Raw genomic sequence first — 24526 nt, 5'->3', positions numbered from 1 at the left:
GTGTCATACCCCCAAGCTGATGTTCACAGGGATGCTAGCTGGTGGGAGAAGTAAAATAATTACTGTATCTGACAGAGTGAGTTCAATTTAATCAAACAGACAAGGATTACAGCTTTCCACAGGCAAGAGAGCAAACAGCTAATTCAGCTCTGTCATTCTAAAATGGAGGGACTGGCTTTTTATACGAGAGGAGATGTGAGGAGCATACAGAACGTAGATGGCTAGTAGGGTTGATTGCATGTATTCCTGAAGGTTTCATCACGACCATCTGTATTTGAAGATTTAATGTTTAATCTTTAATTCCTGGACTAATCCTGGGGATAGAAAGGGATGTGCCATGATACCCTGTATTGTAAGCAAAGCTTAGCCGTGAGTAGCTGCATTCATTCACATTTAAACTTAATCCATCTCATTCTTCTTTTTTCATATGGAAAATAGCAACATTTACAAGTTATTAGAAAGGTTTGAAATCCATATGAAGGCTTCAGGAGATGCAGAGTGCATCCCTACTACACCTCCTGGAAATAAAAAGATGAGGCCACTTCTTCAGAGTGTGTTTGATCATTTGAAGGTCTCTGCATTCACACTATGGCAAATCCTTGGTTTTCCATTTGTGCATCTTCTATTTAACGTCCTAATATGGTCGACGGTCACCCACGGTCTTTGGTGGAGCAAGACACCAGGCGGTTTAATAGTGGGATCATCTATGAGGTGCTCGTTGTTTACGTCAGAGCCTGTCTATTGCATCTGCCAGGTGTCTTCTGAATGACAGAAGATCTCCAGCTGCCTAGAATGGGTGGTGGAATTTAAGGTGAGCGCGAGGCAGGTGATCAAGGTTGTCACAGAGAAGGCGCTTTCGGTCAGCAAGAGCTTTCTTGTACTTGCAAAACATAGCCACCTCTCTCTGGATGGTTGGAGGAAGGATGTTTGTGAGAACTGGAAGTCTCATCATCATATTTAGCTGGATATTGATGAGGCTCGTGTGCAAGCCTCTTCCCCAAACAGATGTGCCGTTCTCGGCTGTAGAATAAACTGAAGCCAGCATTACCATTTGTAGCATTCGAGCACCACAACTCCAGCTAGAACCTGCTCACTTTTCGATGATATTGATGTGACTCTTTGTTTTATAGCTCAGCTGCTTCAGATGTGGTTGCTAGGCAAGGCTGTGATTGAGAATGACCCGTAGGTAGCGGGGGTTAGGATCATGGCCCATTGCCCATGGCCAAGGTGCTCTCCTTGTAAAGACCAAAAAGCTAGGGATTGGTCTGTATAAACCCTGAAAGTTTTGGATACATATCTGAATGCAAATGAAACTATTATTGTGTCTTCCTGCAATCAGAGTAACCAGACATAATCCATTAAAAAAAAAATTCCAAGGATGAGAGTTCAGATTTTTGTGTTGAGGTGAAATATACATGTTTTTGTACTGGATATGAATAATGTGTCTGAGTTTATTATGTGGGCAGCACAAGATTTATGATTTATTTAGCCCTTAACTACTCATTTCCTTCCTTTTAAGTGCTTGGGTTTTTATAAATGAGGTGTTTGGTAAATAACCTGTTGTCACTTAGCAATCTTAATTGGTTTTTTAAATGAAATGTTTTAGACACAGATTTCAAAAGGCAGGAGTCTCATTGGGGTTGTCAGGGCCACAGGGGGGAATAACTTTTCCGAATATGGTAATACTCTGAAAAATTTCTCTTAAAAAAAAAAAAAAAAAAAAAAAAAAAAAAAAAAAAAAGCAAGTACTTTTTTTTTTTTTCCCAACTACCAACCACGCAAACTGGGCCTGGGCTCAGAATCAACCTGAGTTCTTTCCTTCTCATGCCCCACAGCCAGTAATAAGGGTTTCTAATATGCAGTTGGAACATGCTTCCAAATTCTGCTCTTAGTGATTCTGCATGTGTGTGTCCAGTTGGAACTTAGCAAACCGTTGTGTTGAAGATGCACAGGAGGAAAAGAGTCTTGCTCACTTGCACAGAGGAAAAGCTGAGAGACCATTGACCCATTACATGCAGAAATACGTCTACTGAGTAAGCCGGTGCTATTTTTACATTGGTACTTTTCAGAACAGTACTGAAAAAATGTTCAGGTTCCACCAGGTTTGAGATGTGGGCTGATGCTTGTTTTATTTGAAGCAGCTGACCTCTTCATAGTGCTAACTTGTGGCACTCTGATGATTGAGAAAACTTAATCATTGCAAAAACTAGGGTCTACGAATTAACCCTTCTGCCAACAGTGTACTGAGTTTGGAGGAAAATGGAAGAGAAATGTTCAATTCAGAAATGTTGGCGTGGCAGAAGCCCAGCATTACATTTGCATTAGCATGTGAGAAAGGTCCTCCTAGCAATGAAGTTCCTCTGCCAGAAATAAAACTGGCTGAAAAAAAATGGATGGAACATACCCTATGCAATCTATGTCACTTGTTGCAAGAGATTTCAAACTCAGAAACATTTCTGGGAAGCAAACCAGGAAAGGGACTAAACAATACGTTGCGAATTGTTAGGTAACGATTAAAGAACTTGAAAACAACAGATGTTTCCCCTCAGCAGCAGAGGTGTGCGAGTGATCTAGGGCAGAGCAGCTCTGCTCAGCTGCCTAGTCAGGGGGGAGATGAGTCAGTGAAAGTTTGCACTCTGGGATTCTCTGTTGTACCCAAACGATGCTCAGCTTCTCTCCTCAATGCACATGGGCATCAAAGGCAGCAAGGATCTATCGTAAGTGGAGTCAGTGTAAGTATGAAATGCAAACTGCCTTTCAAATGAAGTCTTAAATCTGACATCACTGCATCCTGCAAAAAGCAGAAAGCTGGAGAGCATTTTCTTGGGCAGTCAATTACCCAAGATCCAATTTGTATCCTGTTCACTTTGGGAAAAACTGGGAAACAGACGGCTCAAGGGACTGGGACACGGAGTCTTTCACATGGAGATAATGGAACATGCCTCTTTTTATAAAAGAGCTTTGAGATCTACTGATAGAAAAATGCTATACACAGGCCAGGTATCAGTTTGAAGCCAGCCTAAGCTCATCTAATTGCTGTTCCGTGACTTGTGTGAGAAGAATGGCATGGTTCAAAACAGATCTTAGTGGACAAAAATCCACGTCACAACTGGCTGACACCTCAGCAGAAAAGCAAAGGTTGATCCGTCGTTGATGTGATCTCCCTAGTGCAAGGTTAAGACATGTTGGCAGATAAGTGCCAGGAAACTTATGCTGCTAGCATCCACTTTGTGACCATCTCTATCTCCAGAGGTGTTAGACCAGCCCTCACCACCAACAGGCACTACATTTACAGAATAGAAGGATAATCCAGTTAAGTTTGCCAGGTGATCATGTGAAGAATGGGGGCCCATGGTCAAACTTCTAATAGGGCACTGAATCAAAAACTCCTGCTAAAATAACTATGTACAGTAAGGAGCTAATCCATCAGCCAGCGAAATGTAAAACATCAAAGCTTCTAAAGAAGGGAAATTCTGAAATAATTAGCAAGTCCTCTGGCTTGCCAAGAGACAGGCATCAAAGCCCAAGAGCTTGTATATTAAGTGGGTTAATATTGTAGACAGAGATCAGAAAGCAGAATACAGCCCCACATGGCCTTCCTCAGGCAATGTTTACAACTTCAGGGGGCCAAAATGGTCTTTCTCCTGCTCTCCTAGCCACAGCATTACATTGCTTTATATTATATGGAAGCCCTTAAATGCCAATTCCTGGGCTCATGGTGTGCTATAGGATTTGCTAGATGTTTCAGGGTGGTTTTAAGGTATTAAACTCACCCCTGTGGCGACACCTGCAAGGGGGTGCAAATATTAGAAGCAACACTTTGACCACAAATCCTGATTTACTTGTGCAAAAGTGGGTAGTAGATGCTTATACCATATATTTATAGCTTTGAGACCAGGAGAGGAAGACAGTTCACCTGAAGAGGATGCATAGTATGTGGACTGCTCCAGGACAAAGCCCCCATCTGTGAAGTAGCCTTACAAAAAGGTGTTACAGAAAATCTAGATGCATTGGCTAACAATCATTTACAGTATACTCCCGTTTATCCAAAATCCTATTATCCGAACCTCTGCATTATCCGAATCTTTTCTTGTCTCTCAGCATGAGATGCGTGTTCTCTGCAGCCTCTCTCTCATGCTGGGGGGAAAGGAAGGGTTTTGGACAATGTGGAGGTTTGGATAATGGTGCAGAGGAGGGTACTGTACACTGAATCTGTCTCTGCGTAAATCATGAACATGCTTTCTCCCCAGCTAGTGAGATGCTTCTCTGGTTGGACAACTATAAAGCTAAATAAAACAAAAATCTAATGATCTCAAATTTGCTTTGCAGCTAATCAAATAAAGAATATGCATTTCTCTCTTAATGGCTATAACTTCCTCAAATTGCTATTTATAGGTAGGGTTTTCATGGAGGCCATGTCAGGTGGTTGAAACTAGTTCCTTTACACCCCTCACCAAAATCTTCACTGCAATGAAGTTAAGGTTGCAGGCAAGTCTCATTGGTTTGAGTGTATATCACATTTCATGATTAGATTTAGAAACCCAGGAAATTCACAGTCAAGTTTAAACCTCCAAGAAACCCAATCTTTTGGAAGTATGGAAATTCACATGCAAGGAAGCCAGACTTGATACAGGCAAAGAAGGGAAGATGGTGGCATAGCAGCTGCTGAGTACTGAAAATGTGTGCCCCAGAACACTTGTTTTACTATCTGTCCCAAACACATGTTTCTGATTCTAAGTAGTGATTTGTTACTGCATTAACCTCTGCTCTTATCTTGTACATTTAACCTTAATGCTGAATTTTCTAGGCCCTTAACATTTATTTTTCTGGACTCGCATGTTCTAGAAAGGAAATACACATTCCAGTACTTTGTTGCAATATCACAACCGGCTCTATAACAGGCTAGCACTTGCTCACAACTAACCGCTTTTGAGATTCATGAAATACCAAAGTAAAACTGAGGTGGATTTTAATCAACAGCAACCATTTACAGTGAGTAGGCTATGGTTCAGACTAAATAGCTACTATCCCTTAGAAGTGGCCTCCAAGGGATTTAGAAAAAAATTGGATTTGTGCCCTCTTTTACTTTTATATGATAGACAAAGGTGGCTTGGAAAGCTTTTTTCTTTGCTTGTTTTTAACCTTGTTACAAGTCAATCACCAATTTTGGTCCTTTTTTTTTTATTTTGAAAGCCCACCATTGGGAATCAAAGAATGTTTACTGTAAGCCCTTGGCTTCTGTGACTCCATCTTCTACTGCTTCTCCTCTAACCTCTTTAATTGCTCCTTCAACGAGTCCTTCAAAGGATCCTCCTGCCAATCTTCTGTGGGAGTGCCAGTGCTCTGCCTTAGTCCTCTTCTCTTCTCCCTCTGTACCTATCTCTGAGTAATCCATCTGCAAACACAAATTCAATCACCATCTCTATGCTAATGACTTACAGTTCTGCCCCTCAACCCCTGACCTGCCTCCTTCTGTCCAGACTGAAATCTCGGCCTGTCTCTCTGACAGCTCCTTGTGGCTATCTAGATATCATCTCAACCTCAACAAGGCTAAAACAGAACTCTCAATCTTCCCCTCCCGCCCCAAGTCTTCCCTGCTGCCTCCTTTCTCGATCACTGTAGACAACACTTCCATCCTGACCATCGCTCAGGCCCGTAATCTGGGTGTCACTGTCAACTCAGACCTCTCTCACATCCAGGTTATGTCTAAATCTTGCCGGTTCTTCCTGCATAACATCTCTAAGACATGGCCTATGCCATCCATCCACGTAGCTAAAACTTATCCAGACTCTCATCCTCTTGCATCTCAATTACTGGAACAATCTTTTCTCTGGCCTTGAATGCTGCTGCAAAGCCTAACCAGTCACTTTGACTACGTTACCCCTCTCTTTGCATCCCTCCAATGGTTCCCTCTTCTCTATGGCATCAAAAATAAGCTTCTTGTTTTCATGTTCAATGCTCTTCACGGTCTGCACTCGCCTACCTACCATCTCTCATTCACTGTTGAGATGTCAACTCCTGCCTCTGATCAGCCCAGGATGCCAGCCTCCTTCGCCCACTTGTTAAATTTTCAAACAGTGTTTTTTCCCTTGCTGCCCCACATGCGTGGGAGGCGCTCCTTATGAATGTCTACAAAGCTACCTCATTATCCTCTTTGCATTTCCTCCATAAAATCCTCCATTGGTGTGAGACCTATAAAAAAGTTGACAGCAGTTAGGCTGTTGGTGTGCTGAGACAACTATGCTGACCTATGTCATCTCAGTGTTACCTTGTACTATCCTACTGCAGTGTCTGTATCCATCCGGTCCCATGTGTTATACTTAGATTGTAAGCTCTCTGGAGCAGGGGCCAGCTTTGTGTGTGTGTGTGTGTGCGCGCGTGCACGCGCACGCAGCGCCTACCATAATGGGGTCCTAGTCCATGACTAGTGCTCCTAGTGCTACCTCAATATAAACGAATAACAATAATGAAAGGGTGATGGGGATGCTGAATCTAGCAGATTCTTCACTGAAGGGAAGGATGGTCTTGTGGCTACTGCACAGGATTAGGGCAAATCACTTAATCCCTTTGTGCCTCATTTTCTCCATCTGTAAAATAGGGATAATATATACCTGCACACTTGCACAGGTGGGTTGTGAGGCTTGGTTCATTAAGGACTGTAAAGTTCACTGAGATCCTCAGACAGAAAGTATATAGGAGAGAGAGAGAAGTGTTACGTGCAGGAAAGGAGAAATTATACAGCACATTACACTGACCTTTTCACCTCTGCAATGTAAAGGTTTTCATGCAGAAGTCTCACTGCTGGGCCTACCCTCCAACCCCAGACAGTTCCTGCACTGAAGACTTCAGTGCTTATCCCCTAGATTTGTATGTGATGACCTGCAGCACAAGTATTTAAGGACAGTGGAGCCATCGCTGCCTTAGGATACAATGCCCCAGGACAGAACTCAGATATTCAGCTTTGCTATTGCCTCAGTTTGACAAGTGTGAAAGAAAGGAAAGCCATAGGAACAAAGAAAATGTCACACTGGATAGGACCCGTGGTCCACTTGCACATGGTCTACACTGCACAGTTTTGCTGGCATAGCTAAACCAGCTAGGAGCGAGAAAAAAAATTCCCCCCCAAAAATCCCCATAACTATGCTGGCAAAACTGCTGGTATAGATGCAACTATGTCGAAGAGAGTGCTTCTATCCCTTTGCTAATGTCAGTCAGGGAGGTGGTGTAGCTATGCTGGCAGGAGAACTCCTATCAGCTTCTGCTGTGTCTCCAACTGGGGTCCAGCCAGCATAGCTATACCGGCCAAAGCTCTGGCATAGACAAGCCCTCAGGCTAATATCCTGTTTCTTGCCAGTGGCAGCAGCAGATGCTGCAAAAGAAGGTGTAGAGTTTCACTGAATCCAGAGAGGTTTGGGATCTTGCACACATCAGGGCAGAGAAAAACTAAACCCAGGTGCCTCCCATACATAGCAAGACTCAAGAGCCTAGATCTCTCTCTCACCTGCAGCCTGGCTTTATCTTTTGGACTGTACACCCAAAGAAGCCAATATGTTTGCTGATAGACTCCCCTACAGCACAGTGTGGGTATTTTTTTTTTAAATTAAAAAACAAACAGGCTATAGAAGAATCTCAGATTGTTTTGACAGGTGCTGATTTCCCTTTGGAAGATGCAGTGAAGAAGAGGGGGAGAGCTGCCAGTATTGCAGAAATATAGCCTGTAATTAGAAGGCACTTCTTGTGTCCACAGGAACTGGTTATATTAGTCCTCCTTTCGGGGTCAGCAAAAAGAAAATTATGAAAGCAGCAGCCAAGGTTCTATTGCTGTAGAGAAAACACTGGGGTGTCCAAAAGGGGATAAGTGAAGGGAGATTTTATGCCAGCTATTAACTCCAGGACATAATCTTCCACTGGTCTAGAAAGGCAGTATAGCAAAAATTTTATATGCAAGAATAAAATATATATGCTTCATCGTACCTGTTGAGAGATACAGGTTTGTGCCATAATTAAACAAAAGTACGAAGCTGCAGTGTGAATTCTCTGATGACTGCCAGCAACTTAATTACAATATCCTTTACAAAGTGATACGAGATGCATCGCTGTTTGGCCTCAGACTGAAGCTTGGTTGAGATTAATGGCAAGAGACATGATCATTACTAGAGACGGGAGCCCAGGGAAAAAAGAAATACTTAAAGGCATCTTGCAAAATTGGAAAAAATAATTGGGTTTGGTGCACTTCTGCTTCTTTACCGTGAATGAAGAATGCCTGAAATAAAAGTTCTCTCCTCAACACTCCAGGAGCAAGGCTTTTTAATATTTGTTTTTATTCCCCCCAAAGGATTTGTCTAGCCTGTTCTTCCTGGTGGACTCTATGGACAACTGAAGAACACATCTATTTATCACATACAAAGCACATAAAACTGAGTCATTGCTGCCAACTGTCAAGATTTTATCACAAGCCTCCTGATAGCTTCTATTTCTCTTAAAGTCCTAGCCCATGGAGTCATGATATTACATGAAAAAGAAATCACAGATTACATGTAAAATAAAAATGTTTCTTGTTCACATAGTTGTGGAGAAAAGCTTGAAAATGCAAACACAAAAAGGCCCAAAACTATATCACAAATAAGACCGAAAAGGTTTTTGGTTTTTTTAAATCTCATGATTGTAAGCCAATCATGATTTTGGTGGCTCAGCTCATGATTTTTGAACTCTTGGGGCTGGCAATACTGCTAATTGAGAGGGGCATTTCATTCAGAATGTTTAAACACTGTTTTGGTTAACAGCTATTTAAGGTCAAGAGAACGAGCCTTTTCACACGCCAACCTCGCTCAGTAAACAGGTACTGTGTACTTTGCTCTGTGTGCAAACACCACAAGCAGAGAACTTGGCATGCTCCCCGATTTCCAAAATGCTGTCTATGCTACAGTGATCTTTTCTGTTTGTCTTTGCTGCTCTGTTCTAACTAGTAGCAGGGATAGATAGGGACAAGCCAGGCTGAAACTGAGGAATGGGAAAGAAAGAACATGTTTAAGAAATAGCCCCTGCTATCCTCAAACTCGTTTTGAACTCCTCCCTAGTGCATTTCCAAAGTACAGGAGTGAGGAGAGAAAGAGAGATACAGCGGCAGAGCTTGCTTATGTATTATGGTGAATTATGGCAGCATTGCAAGAGATGCTCTGAATTCTTAACTTCTTTTGTGTTTTTTTGCCTGTCAGCTCTAGAGAATGCATCAAGCCTAGTGTTCATATACTACTGTATATAGCAGGCACCACTAAGTATAATTGGTGTACTGCATTCCAGCACCTGCCACTATTATTTACAGATGAGCTGCCCTGTAATAACATTTTAATGAGAGTTGAAAGAACAAATGACCTTTTTGGTTGGGGCTGTGATGCTGTTGATTTACCTCTGATTGTCTAGCATGTGTAATATCCTGGAGATTCGGTTCACCACCTCTGCCTAGCCCTCATTGTCAAAATAAACAGGCAAAGGAGGGAATGAGGAATAGCATTTTTCAAATACTTTCTAATATAAAAGAGATTTTAAAAAGTCAGAACTTCAGTGGAGGAAACCCTGAAGTTTAATGAGTCTTAACTTGACATGTTGTTCCTCTGACCCCAGAAGTAAAAGCTGCCACTTCTTGGCCTAGATCCAATGTCATATTAGTTTGACTTTGACGCATCCTTTACCAGACGGACAAGAGCGTAATCTATATTTGCAGGGTAAAGACTCAGAAAAATAGCTTTTTTACATCTTCAACTACTATCTTTCTAACTACAGTGGAGGATTATTTTTTTAGATGTTTCTGAGTCACTTCAATTGCTGGGTGATTTGCTTAAAAAAATCCAAGTGATCGTGGATCTAACAAGATAAGATATGCATAAAATATACTAAGAACCTCTGTCCTGAACTGAATCAGGGAGGGTCTGGGCTAAAGGGGTGTTATAGCTTCCAATAGATAGAGTTTCCATACTGTGCTTGTTTTGACTGGGTACACGTGTGTACACACACACACAATTTCAATCAATTAAATATACCACACAAAACAAATACGTGCCCACATCACATCAAAATTACTGTATTGTTTAACTACTTTATAAAGACACCTATAGAAAACCAGCTTTTAGCAAAATTTCTCTAATACTCCTTATTCCCAAACACAGTGGAAACCTAGCATTAGGAATAAAAATTGCTTAAAGGAATGTGCTCACAAGGAGATTTCTTGCTCTGCCAATTAGTGGCAGGTATTTCATTGGAGAATGGGAATATAAACTTTTTCTTTGGTAATTCTCTCGGGGTAGAAATTAACACCTGTGCAGAAAGTCAGCGTGAGGGCCATGTACCATTTTAAACCTAAGTTGAGTGCATAGACTACGTGTTGGCCTGCTGCACTGGGGTGAAATTCACCCTTTGAATGAGGATCATAGGAATCTGAGCAAGCACTTGAAATTGGTTTCTTTACTAGCAGTTTTAGGCCTAGCAGCAGCGACTGACAGACAAACCTTAGTCCTGATAAGGACCCAGGATTTCAGGAAAGATGGTGGTGTGGCTAAATCACAACGAGGACACAGGACTTTTTGTTTCTGTTCCCAATTCTGCTACTTACTCTCTGAAAGATCTTCGCCAGCCCAATCTGCCTCTCTGTGCCTCAGTTTGCCATGAGTATGTGTGTAAGGTGTCTATGGTGCTTTGAGAGCTTTGGATGGAAGTTACTATTATGGGTAGTTTCCCCATTTTGCAGAATAGGAAACAAGCACAAAGAGATCGTGACTTGCCCACCATCACACTGAATTGGTAGAGCTGAGAATATAACTCAGGATCCCAGTCCCATGCTCTAACCCCTAGAGCACACTACCAAAGTGGTGTCACCATAGAACTGGACAATTTCTTAGAATTAATGGATGCATTTCCTTAAGGTTATGATAAGACAAAAGAAGTGAACACAATTTAAAGAGTACAAAGATGAACTGGCAGTTTAACTGCTTAGGAAGTCTTCACTCCCACTGTTAAATTATAAACAATACTTTGGTTATGAACAATGGTCAAGGTTTTCAAAAGTGTGTAGGGACTTCAGTAGCCCAACTCGAGACATCTTAAAGGGAACAGACTGTCAGGGAACAGCTACTATTACATTTTCTTTACCAGTGACTCTTTACAATATTTTTTTCTTCAAAAAAAGCACCTAAACAAATTATACAGTTAATGCATACAAGTCAGAAATAGTACACGAGTTAATATATTTAATATTACTTCATAGCTATTAAAAGCCTCCAGTGAAATAGAAATTGAAGATTGAATAATAAAGATACTTCATCATTTATCTATATCCAGCAGGAAATCCCATTATGTCAGCTAGCCATGGGGATTAAAAGTGTTTAAAGAGGACAGAAGAGAAAGTCAAGGAACGTAATTAATTTAGAAATATTAATCTCTTCCATTGTCTAATGGCAAGTGCTCTACAGATACTGGCTCTTGAGAAAGAAATTTACAAATGATTAAACTGCTGACCATAAAAGTGATGGCAGAACAGTCAGCATAATAGGGAAGGTGGCAGGGCTATGACAAATTGTTTGAGAACTAGGAGTTGCTCAGATGGTCAAAGAGGCAGGAAATGTTATAGCACCAGGGCTAGAGTCTAAACACAACCTGTTTAACAGAGTGAAACTTGAAATGACAAAATGTAAGGCACACTTGGTATTATGAAATTAATTATATATATGAAGTGAATATGCTGGTAATGCATTAGAAAAAAACATAAGCAGGGGGTCAAAGGCCATATGCAGGGATTTGGGTGCACTGATTAATAATGACAACTCAGTCTGAACCTTCAGGCAAAATTTAAGTTAAACTTTTCTGCTGGCTTCTTATCCTTCCCATGGGTCTTTGCACTTGCTGGTTACAGCAGGAGGCAGCAAAATACCATGAGAAAGAATGTTTTTGCAGTACGAATTCCCAGAAGTGTGGCAGAAATTTCACAGCAAACTATGCTTTCATGAGGTTTGATGATACATTGCATTTATATGGTGCTTTTCAACAGAAGAACTCAAAGGGCTTTACAGAAGAGGGTGGATATTGTCCTTATCTTAACGGTTGAGAAAACTGGGTATTCCCCATTTTGCATATGGGGAAATTGATGCACAAGGTGGCTTGCTCAAGGTCACCCAGTTGGTCCACGTCAGACCGGGAATAGAACACTTAGGTCTTGACTCCTAGCCATTGGACACCTTGCCTCCCTTTCCAGCTCCTTTTTGCACAGCAAGAAGGTTTGGATGGTTTGGATAATGGAAATGTGTGGGGTTCTGAGGCAGGGATGCACCCTACCCAGGGGCCAGTAGGAGATTCTGCTAGTTTGAAGAATAAAACCCCCTTGTCCCATGATATCAGCCAACAGGAGACGATTTAGAAATTCCAGCCCTAATTCCAGCTGCTAGGTTTAAAGACATCTCATAGTTTACTCTTGGAGGGTGGCACTCACCCATTCACAGAGTGCCCTGTGAAGAAGTCCATTCACCACCGGTGTCACCTGGTCAGGCCGGGTTGGGAAATGTTGTCCCTTTCTTGCGACAGCTGTGACCTGGGGTGGGCTGTCCTTTTAGCGACTCAGCCTTCCAGCCAGGTCACATGTTCAGGCCCACACCTTTTGGGGTACATGTAAAGAATCCAATAACCTTTTGGGGGGGGGGGGCAGATATCACCAGATGTGAACATCTGACTTTCATTCTGCTGGGTTAAGCCAAACATGCAATTCTTTTTTAAATATAATAAATAGATAAATAAATAAATAAATAAATATGCATTTGCCTAGGACTTTTAAATCAACCACTCTCTAATTGTTTTATAAATGGAAGCTAAGCACCATCCTGATTTTACTGATGGGGATACTGAGGCAAAGTGACTTGCCCTAGGCCACATAGTGAGTCAGTGGCAGAGTGAGGAATAGAACGCAAACCTCCTGATTCCCACTCCTCTGCAGAATCCACTTGACCACAACTCTGCGTCAATGAGGATGATGTTCTGAAAATCTGTGATCTGAAACCCAACACATTTGCACATCCTTATATAAGAGCTAGGGATTATTATCATCATTGCCACGTGTGACACCCATTTCTCTTCAGATTAGCACCTACGGGACCACAGAATCTTTATGGGTTTATGCCATGGTATTGGAGCTGCTGTGGGTACAGCGGTTTCTGGGCTGACATCTTGGCAGCACAGATGGCCGTTTATAATTTAATTCCATTGAAAACTTGACAGGAATCAAATATGATTTACAATTAGAACATGAGAAAGCTATGATTAAAAATAAAAAATTCGGAGTGAACAGAGAAGAATTTGTTCTTTGCTTTGACAGAGTTTCACTGTATGTCAGAAGGAGCCAGCTAGCCTGCTCAAAAGCTCATTAACAAGCATTAGAAACCTGTCAGGCATTGCTCTATTTATTATTGTCTTTGTTCATTCACCCTGTCCTCTTCAGTTAAGAACATCATGTTTGTGAGTTAATTGCAATGCTAGAGATGGCTTGTGTAACATGTTCTTGGACTACTGTGGTGCAGAAGAAAGAAGGTACTTTTATGAAGTTGAATTTTCATATCTGCTGAACTTCAATCATATTCTTTAATTTCCTAAAACTAACACAGCAAGAATACTTCAGTAATGCTGTTCATCCAAAGCACTGTACAACTGCTTAGTAGGACTCACAACCACCCCTGGCCTACCGCACCCCCTGGCTTGAAGCGGTTTCCATCATCTAAAGGATTTACAGCTTGGTTCAATAGCTCTCAGCACTCGCATTATACAAATCGTTCCAGCACTCATGATCATAACTACAGCTGTGTAGGAAACTGTTTTCCCATCCCAAGAAAATTTGAGATTTTGGAATTTTTTCCCATCCTGAATTGGGACAAAAAATCAAAATTTTGAAAATTTTCACCAATTGAGAATCTGAAAAGTCAGATCAGGGTATCAAATAATTTTGTTTTGATAATTTCTAAATGTTTCATTTAGATTTTAACCATTTTTCCATTAAAAAGTTTTTTTTTTATTTTTACTAAAATAAGCTTAAATTTTAAAACAAAAATTCACTTCAAACTGGAAAACCAATATTTTTCATTTAGAAAATGTCAAAACATGATGTTCTGGCAATTTCAATTTTTTTTCAAAATTTATTTGAGTTGAGAAATTGGTCAAAACTGACCCTTTCCCGCAAAAGCTTTCGGTTTCAACGAATTGGCCTTTTTTGACAAAAAACATTTCAATGAAAAATTCCCAGCCAGCTCTAATCACCAAAAACCCATGTGGGGTAAGTAGGAAGTAACATAGAGATTCACCTCTGAGGTGAAATTTGGCAGCTATTTGACAGAGCACAGCATTGTATCACAGACACTTCGGCCTAGGGTGACCACATGTCCCAATGTTATAGAGACAGTCCCGATATTCAGGGATTTGTCTTATATAGGCACCTATTACCCCCCATCCCCGTCCCGATTTTTCACACTTGGTATCTGGTCGCCCTACTTAGGCCAGGAAATTTAAAAGAATGCCTCATCCTATTGAAAGTCTGTAATGCAGAACGTAATCACCACAGCAGCCAGTTTATAGTTAATCCTTATGTTGGTTGTTCAATATTTGTCTTCTGTTTGAAAAGTGTTATAAAGACAAACGTAGAAGAGCCTTGCTGCAGTAAGGTATGCTCCAATGAAAGCTTCAGTTTTTATATACTATTACCTTATTAATAATAAAATTTCAGTACTGAATTAAAATAAAATCTTTGCAATAATTTAAAGGGGTTAATACGGTAAAGCACATCCTGAAAACTACATTGCTGTGAATAGGTTTTTGGGTAAACAACCTATATCCTCTCTCTGTGTAAGCTTCACCCCTTTCTTAGCGCTGCCGAGGTGGGATAAACAATAACTGTACATAGTTCATATCAAGTCACAATCAGGCCTCCCTCTGTTTTAGCCTCTAGCGTATTGTTATATGCCCCCAACCTGAGTTCTTCTGGTAGCTCTTCCAAGCACCTTATGTCAAAATACTGGGTCAATTTAACATGCAGTCAGCTGAGAAAGCAATCCAAAACCCTTCAGCTCAAAACCAAGACCCCAAAATTGGCCATAAATGCTTCAGATTCATACTCATCAGCATACAGATTCCTTTCACCCCGGAAGACTGAATGGATTGCATTTCTGTGCATTTAGAGAATGTTTTGTAGCAGGCACAGATAAACTATATGCATCAGTGCATGTCACACCCTTTCTTTAGGAGCAAATAAATAAAAATAGAAAAAAACCCGACCATTTATCCAATTCTTTAGGCCTTCACTGGTTAACGGGCAAGAGATGTGACTGGTGACACAAGAGTCTGCTCAAGAAAGTTTTCTGGCAACATACCAACATAATTAGGATATTTTATTTGTGACTTATCCTCTGAACTACAGGATGCAGTAACAATAGTGGGTGCTGACAAAGTGCATGGATACTGGCAACAGTATCACAGTGTTCATGGAGAAGTGAAAGAAGAGGACACTGGACTGTACATTCAACTCCCAGAGTTTCTGTGAACACCCTTCTCTTACAGAAATAGGTTTCTGCTTAAGAATTAATCGATAGTCTTTCAATGCTGTGCACTGCCACTGGAACAAGAAAAGTTCCCCTTTTGCATCAATGTCTACACCTTGATGTTTACATTTAAAGAATGCTCTATAAACAAAAATCAGAGGTGGAGCAACACCAGTTTTGTGGAGTTTACATGATATAGGACCTGAATCCAAACCACTTCTGGTTTTGCAAAATCAAAGCCAAGAGTTAATATTTGTTAAGAGTTAGTACTCTCGCAAGAGTTAATATTTGTTGGGACAATATAGCAGAGGTGGTCAGGATTACAGGTATCCTCCAGAAGATGGTGCACCTCCCATGGCATCTGATCTTACTCCTGAAAGCTCATTGAAGCAGAGGCCTGCCTTAAGGACAAAATACCTAATTTCATTCCAACAATTTATAAAGGACACAGGAAAGTCCATTCTCCTACAGGAGGGAACATAAAACAGTTCAACACATTACTTGCAGATTTTACCTGCCAAGAATCCAGTCAACCCCCAAAAGTGCTTAATGCCTCACAACAGGATACACACCACTGTTAAATTTTTGGAAAGGAAAACAAGAAGAGCTTTCCCATGTCCTTTCACTCCAAGATGTACCCGTACATTGGCACTTAGCTGAAGGAACTGTGAATCTAATTTTAGCAGACCAATATAGCAGGTAACAACCATCCTTCCCCATGTCCTCTTCAAAAACAAAAACCCCTTTTCCAGCTGACACAAAGCTGGAGGTGCAAACAAAGTAGATTTCCCCCTTTTCACATAACCCTGCAAGTAATGATTGGAAAAGGACGATGACAGTGAGTGACAAAAAGTTCTCACATACCTGTGGAAGCAGCAAGGAACAAACTATCCCCAAAGTGACTTCAAAGTTGTCTTTAAACCACAGGCCAACTGCATGGATACAGCCTCGCACGTGGATAACATCAACCAGCTGCAGTCGCTGCAGGCAGAACAAAACCAGGGAGTGAGATATTTTGACTTCAATATGCATAACCAGAGCCCAGGACAGGAGTCACCTCCCAGCATGCTTTATTCTCTGTCATGATGGTGAGGAACATTTCAATTTGATGCAAATCTAAAAGGAAGTGGGGTTGTGTGTGAGAATTAAAAGGAACTATTATGCACAAGGTAACGCAAAGGAAGTGCTGGTAGGTTCAGGCGTCTGTTCCAACTCGTGTGTCAGCCGCTCACACTATTGTTGGCCTTTAAGTGCAAAGATAAACTTACTTAAGGAAAAACAACCCCAAAACAACACCCTGGACTGAATGGCCACAATGTTCTTACAAACTCAGGTCATGACACACACGTCAACCAGCCAGGAAGATAATACAGAAAAGGTAAAGATTCACATAGGCCCTGTCTACGCTGGGGATTCCTGTTCAGTGGGACGTTCCAAAATTTAAAAAAAATAAATAAAAAATTCAGAAACTGAAGGAGGGGGTGGGGGAGATTTCCCATAGAATGGGAATTCCAAAATTTTGTTTAGGAAAAGTTGAAGCATTGCCTAGCTCTCCACACCTCTACTCAACAGTTGAGGAACGAGACCTCTCTCTCAACCAGGTCATCAGGGAAGGGTGAGAGTATATTAATCCAAAGCATACCGTAGAAACATATATATATATCACACAAGCCTCCAAAATAAGACTGTATTATCCATTAGATTATTCATTCTCTTTTAATCAGTCATTTGTCTATCATTTTATGTTATCTTAATAAAAGCTTATACAATTATACAAATTTGGCTATCACTGTGAACCTTCCTTCCATGCACCCGGGGTCCCTATAAAACTCTTCTGATTCTGGGACAAGCACTTCATTATCTTCTGATCAAAGAGATTGGTGAGCCTATAACCCCATTCAAATTACTAAAACACCCAAAATCAGGCTACACCAGTGATTAGCTCCCAAGGTACATGTTACTGCACCAGTTGTAACTTATTTCTTTGCATAATCACTTTCAAAGTCTTTTATACTAAGACATAACTGGGTGCAGTTCTTACACAATGCACTGAAATCAGACTAAACCTCATGGTCAGTCCACCTTCACCTTCCTTGTGCATTTAACATTTAAGCCCAAAGCCTTTCTGCCTAAAAATAGAACAACTTCAGCCAGATCAGTTTTATCTGCCCTTTTTGGCTGTGGTTACTAGATGTGTTTTCTGAGAGATCTCTGAAAGTGCATCACTGTGCACTGAACTCTCTTTCTTAAATGAACCCATCTATCTGCTAAAACCTGGGAACAAAATAAGGGACAGCCATAAATGCTTTTAAAAAAAAAGGATTGCTCTTACGTGGCTGTAATTTAACTGGCCTTGATAAAATTTGTGCAGTGCAGTAACAGCAAAATGCATCAAAGTAAATTAAGGATATTGACCTCCCCTGCAGACAATAGAGGCCTCTTAAAATGACCTATGATTCCTAAGGTATTAGAGCTCATTTGAGTCAGCAGCTGTGTTTAACTTGTGTATCTGCATTGGGCGTATGGTACTGCTGTTGCTTTTCTCTATTCCCATTAAGAGAACAGAGGCTGCATTTTGATGATGTATGACTAAGAGGAAACTAGCTGGAAAATATCCAGGATAGAAAAAGCTAATCCAGAGTTTTAGAGACCATTCACAAATTAGAAGACAAAAGGGGTGAATTCTGGTCTCATTTATTCCTGTATACTGTAAATCCACTACAGTTCATCTGTTGTATCTGATTTTGGAACTGGCCCAAGAAAGATGCCTCGAGCTCAGAAGGGAGGTTCACGGTCTGTGATATGAAGTCTGCTGCGTCACCAGTTTAAATCCAGTCCAAGATAGTAATGGCCAAAAATTGTTAGCATAGGCAGCCTAAATTAAATAAATTGATAGTCTCTAGTGCAATGTTTCTCAACCTTTTAAGAAGCAAGTACCCCCTAACTTCTGAAAACTTTAATAAGTATCCCAACACTCAATTTTCCACGGGATTTTATGTTTACGGACTAACGTGAGCCATATTTGGAAGAAGGGCTGAGTATATAAGGTCGTGATATGACAGATGTCAGATCTAGTGTGGGTAGAGTTACCACCTTTACACCAGGGGTGCACAACTCAAGTATATATCTGGGCTAAAGGTGATCTTGGTCAAAGCTAGGAGGCTTTGAGTGGCATGCCAATGCTGGGGAATATGAAGTGCCATGCCCAATTTTTTGCCATATATTTGAGAGGAGGAAGGGGTGAGAGAGAGACAGGGAAGGGGGGCGAGAGGGAGAGAGAGACAGGAAAAGAGGGTAACTGCTAAAATCTGGGGCTGTCATAGAGCAGTGAAATTGACAAGTTTTCTAGGCACTGGGCTTTGAGCCAGGGAAGGGGGCTGCCACCTGGCTGCCAGCCCAGGAGGTTGGCGACTGCCACCCAATCCAAGCAGGGGCAGAGGAGGCTTGTCAACCATCTGAGGTAAAAGCACCCCCATCACCACACTGTGGGTCAGCTACAAAGGGAAAAGCAATGGCACAGACGCATTGCTGTCAGCCCACAGCGGAGAGCAAACTCTGGGCAGCCCTGGAAAGGAAAAGCAGCCCCAGCGATCCAGAGATGATATCGTCCGCTGAGATGCATACTCAGAGATTAAACAGGATGACAGTGAAATGCTGCCTCAGTGAAGTAGGTGACTATGACAGATGGGGGCACATCCCAAAGGATTCCAAGCCTTTGTAAAACAGGAGACAACCTTCCTGTCAGATTTGGAGGTGAAACACACCTTTTAGAGGACAAACACACCTTCTGTCATGAAGACGCAGGATCCATACACTTTGCTTTACCCCCTTTTTGTTTTCATTGTTATTTGACAGGCTGCAATGTGCTGTCCTCACCTCTTTAATTATCATGTGTGTCACACAGAATCAGCTGGGGCTGAGGAGATGACAGGTTTAATGATATTTCTAAGCTGTGAACACAAGTTACCATTTGCACTGGACGTGTTTATTTCCACAGGCATTAAGCTGCTGGGCTCAGGATCGGTGTGACAAACCAGTCATAATTGATACATCAGACAGTCCTTTATAAAGCAGTGCTAGCATGCTGGCTTTCTGATTCTTTTCTATTTGCCTAGCTGCTTTTTAACTTAATTATCCCCAAGCGAGTTCTGTGCAGCTGGAAAAAGTTCTGGGTGAACGCCCTTCGTTACAAAGCTGCTAAAGAGCAATTTATGGCATATACGTTTGTATTTATAACGTCAGCTTAAACTTCAGCCTCCATTGTTTGTTTTCCCTTTGACAGTAATGAAATCTTTCCATTCCCCTATAGTCAACAAACATAAAACATAGTTGTGTATAGAATTAACTAGGTGGCAGGACATGGTGCTGCATTACAAATTTCATCCTAATATGGAAAGCAGATGGATTTGGCCCTTTGCCTTTCTGAATTTGATAAATTGAACTCCATGCAATTTGCTCAGTCTAGATGGGACTTTAAAAGTCCCAAGTTCTTCTCTGCTTTGTGCAGACCTTACAAATCTGATGATGCTAATAGTAAGAATCGGGGCCGTGCTCTGACAGTGTTGTTAAAAAAATGTTATGCTCCTCCCATGGCTGAGGCAAGGACAGCTCTTTCTCTTTGTTTGGACAGCAGCTGGCACAATGAGGTCCTGATCTTATTTCAGCTTCTGAGAGTGACCCGAACATTAAGCATATAACAAGAATATTAAATTACAGTAATTGTGCAGGGAACCAAGTGCATGCCCCTTTCTGGAGATGGATTTTAGTGGTGATATGATGTCCTTTGGAATGAAAGGTGCTAAAAATCATAAGCTATTTATTATCTGCCTTGTGGTAGAGACTATTAGCCCCAGTCATGGATCCCACAGTGCTAGGTGCTGTACAGACATTACAGCGAGACAGTCTCTGCCCCAAAAAGCTGACACCACACGGAATTTCTGTCCATCACGCAGACTCCTGGAGAGTGGACTGCTATTCTAAAAGTTTTCTTTAAAAAAAAAAAAAAAAAAGAAACTGATCACAAAGATAGCTTAGTCATAAAAGTACAAATTACCCCAATTAAGCATTCCTCAGCTAATCAGTTATTAGAGAACGAAGGTACATTTATTAATTTGCTTGGTTCTGATGCACCAGAGGACTGGATTTATAAAAGACAACAAAACCCAGAGACACACCTTTCTCACATGTTAGGCATCCCAGTGGTTGATTAGACACACAACAAATCAATATGAAAATGAATAGCAACTCATGAACCAAATAAACCTGCAGGACAAATAAGAGATACTGCATTCTCCCCAACACCACCTCTCAAAGCAGCATTCGTGCCTCATAGTTCTCTTAACAAGAGAAGATATGCAGTGTGCGCTAATCGTCCTGTCCTGCATATAACTCCCAAAATAGCATGTGACTTTAGACAATGAAGGAGGAGCCAGCAAGCAAAGAGATGTATTGCAAATGAAAGGCGTACGTTACCTCTTTTTCAAGGGTCTTGTATCCACACAGAGTATTAATGACTTCTTCAGGGACCTATTAACAGAAAAATTATTTTAGGCTTAGGGCACAGATTTGCGGAAATACACAAAAATCCCGAGAAATATAAAAGCTGCTACCGCTGCGTCTTCAACTTGCATCTCAGACCTGTCATCACAAACACAAGGCAGGTAGTTAACAAGCCTCTGACTTTGACATCAGTGGAGATTTTTTCCATCCCAACACGAAAGCAACAGAAATACTATGCAGCATTCTAACTGATGCTTGAGTGTCAGAAATAAGCATGGAGTTTTCCACATGGAAGAGCGGCTTTAGTAAGGTCTTTCCCGTATAGCCATATTAGCCAATTCCATGTTGGCTAATGCAAAACTGCTGCCTGCAGCGTGATGTCCAATGCTTTGCTCAATCCAGTTTTCAATTATTCAGGGAGAGGCTCTCACTGATTCATTTGGGAGTTTATACAAATTAGGAAAAGAAATTTATTTTCTCTATGTTTAATTCATTCCATTACTCCTAGTTACATGGCCTAATACACCCACCTTCAATAGCATCTCTCCCCTTGGGGTGATTAAGTGCTTTGGGAATCTGGGCCTTTACCCTCACCAGAGAACTTTATAACATTGGAAAATAAACTCATTCTCTAAGTTCCATGGGATTTTTCCACCAAAGGTTTAGAAACTGGCTTGGGAATCACAAAGAAGCAGGTTTCCCATGAGCTGCTCACCATTTCCATCCTAGTTCTGTCAAAGACCAGACCTCCTTCTGCTTTTTGGTAGTTTTGATTCTTGCTAAAATGCGGAAAGGCAGAGGAACCTGAGAATTGTTGGGGAAGTTAGCAAAAGGTCTGCTGAATGTGCTGACTGGAGGGAACTCAGCACCTCTCAGGACCAGGCCAGTAATGTAATGTCTGCTTATTTTGTGGCTCAAACAGAAGCGTCCTTCATTCAAGGCAGTAAACTGAGGCTAGGGATGTATTTCAAAAGGTGCTTGGCATCCATAAAGTGGCCACACTGAAAGCATAATAATTTTAGCAGTGAGATGGTTTGGCAACCAGTAAAAGCTGCTGGACAACAAAACAAACTTTCCATGTTTTAGAGGCACAGAGATGTAAAGGGGAAATGTGCACATTTTGGAGCAAATTGTGCTTTTCTGCAAAATGTGGCATAAAAGAAACTGCACTGTAGAACAGCCTCCAACCATTAAGCCTCAGTCTGTTCTTTCTACAACTGGTGAGGAAATTATTCTAATATTTCTTTACCACAAATATTCATTTCGACAATATGTTACAGCTCGGAGCTATTGTAAAACATGTCTTTTACAATTTCCATTTATGCACTGCTACTCTGCCTGTCTGTGGCAAAAAGACATCACTGAGATAACTCCTTTGCTCAAGAATGCGTGTACGCATTGTGCAGGGCATATTATAGACTTTGGGTGAAATACTGGCTCCGCTAAAGTCAATGGAAGCTTTCCCATTGACCAGTGGGATCAGGATTTCATCCTTTGGGTCTGCTTCTCTTTTTCTTTCCCATCAACATAGTGCTGTCTACACAGTAGGTTAGGTTGGTCTAATTACGTCACTCAGAGGTGTGGATTTTTCACACCCTTAAGCAACATAGTTATAGCAGACCTGAATCTTGCTTGACTTACTGTTCTGGAGCCTTGATATCTGTTCTGGGACCTTGCTTGGGCTTGCATTTCTGTGTGTTTGTACAGTGCCCAACTATTTTGGGTGTTGATACGATATACCCATGATGTTGGTTATGGAATTCCATGGGTTGAGCAAAAAACCTATGGAATGGGTAATTTTCTCACTCAGATTCCTTAGGTTTTTAGAGTATTTTCTATGCAAACCCATTGAATTTCAATAAAAATCATTTTGGCATAATCCCTATTAAATTCTATAGGACTTGTCCATAAGGGTTCTTAGTTGCAAGGCACATACTATCATTGATTAATTTTTTAAAATGTATTTGTCGTGCACTTTCTCCTATTCCAGCTATTTTCAAGTTTGCATCAAATGATTCAAGGTTCTTTTATCATCTTAATTTCCTGCCCCAGTACCCACACAGCCTTCAGCTTCAGTAATGACATCATGACACCTGCTCCCAGCTGCATCAGATATTTCTGTTACACTAATCCCATTCTGGTCTACTTAGCTTTTAAATACATCTGCCCTAGCTTTTAGATTTCATCTCTGCCAATCTCTTCTCTCTTTCTATTAACAGTTATTTTAATTTCCTTGAACGGAAAGACCTTGATAGATAAAATATGGGAAAAACATGGGTTTTCAAATAACATTTATATTCGCTGTATTATTGGCCCATTATCAGGGATATTAATTTTACGATACAAGGTTGCCAATAGCAGCTTGTAAATAATGAGGTGGTCTTTCTAAGTATTGACAAATTTTACAAGTGCATGTATACAAATGCTAGAAGTCTAAATACTGAGATGGGTGAGCTTGAGTGCTGGTTTTAAATGAGGATATTGTTATAATAGACATCACAGAAACTTGGTGAAATGATAATAATCAATGGAACACAGTAATACCAAGATACAATATATATAGTAATGACAGGTAGGTCATGCTGATGAGGGACTGGCCCTATATGTGCAAGAAAGCATAGAGTCAAGTACAGTGAATATCTTAAATGAATCAAACTGTATGTGATGGCCAGTTTCACTGAAACTAACAATTATCAGACACACAGATGCACAATGCGTTGGGGAAGAATCAAAAACACTGCTTTTGTAAAAGGAAATTATACCTCACCAATCTATTTGAATTTTTTGAGGTTGTCAACAAGCATGTGGACAAAGGTGATCTAGTGGATATAGTGTACTTGGAGTTTCAGAAAGCCTTTGATCAGGTTCCACACCAAAGGCTCCCAAGGAAGCTAGATAGTAATGGCATAAGAGAAAAAGTCTTGTCATGGATCAGAAATATGTTAAAAGATAAGAAACAAATGGTAGGAATAAATGGTCGGTTTTCACAATGGGGAGGTAAATAACAGGGTCCCCGAAGGATCTGTACTGTGACCAGTGCTTTTGAACATCTGTTGAACATATTCATAAATGATCTGGAAAAAAGGTAAAACAGTGAGATGGCAAAGTTTACACATGGTACATAACTACTGATATTTAAGTCCAAAGTGACTGCGAAGAGTTACAAAGAGATCTCACTAAACTGGGTGACCAGGCAACAAAATAACAGAAGAATGTCAATATTGATTAGCACAAAGTCATGCACATTGGAAAACAATCCCAACTATACATGCAAAACGATGGGGTCTAAATTAGCTGTTTTCACTCAAGAAAGAGACCTTGAAGTCAGCATGGAGAGTTCTTTGAAAACATCTGCTCAATGTGTGTCTACAGTCAAAAATGCTAACAATGTTAGGAACCATTGGGAAAGGGATAGATAATAAAAGAGAACATATCATAATGCCACTTTTAAATTCATAGTATGACCACAT

The 24526-nt window shown here is 40.9% G+C and overlaps 1 protein-coding gene across 1 annotated transcript in view; it reads right to left on the bottom strand.

The window, feature by feature from the left end:
• LOC137142846 (tetraspanin-15-like) overlaps positions 1-24526 on the bottom strand; it is a gene marked incomplete at its 5' end in the record, with an annotated part of 84961 nt that overhangs the window by 16343 nt on the left and 44092 nt on the right. Inside the window, 2 exons of the mRNA XM_067532310.1 lie at positions 16422-16538; positions 21030-21083. Of these exons, the coding sequence (XP_067388411.1) occupies positions 16422-16538; positions 21030-21083 (171 nt within the window). The remainder of the gene's footprint in view (positions 1-16421; positions 16539-21029; positions 21084-24526) is intronic.

The sequence above is a fragment of the Emydura macquarii genome, unplaced genomic scaffold, assembly GCF_026122565.2.
Source record: "Emydura macquarii macquarii isolate MOO-44397 ecotype Brisbane River unplaced genomic scaffold, CSIRO-AGI_Emac_v2 contig_3257, whole genome shotgun sequence".
In the NCBI taxonomy this organism is placed as follows: Eukaryota; Metazoa; Chordata; order Testudines; family Chelidae; genus Emydura; species Emydura macquarii.
Note: the sequence above shows the minus strand (reverse complement) of the source record. Positions and strands in the feature narration are given on the sequence as shown.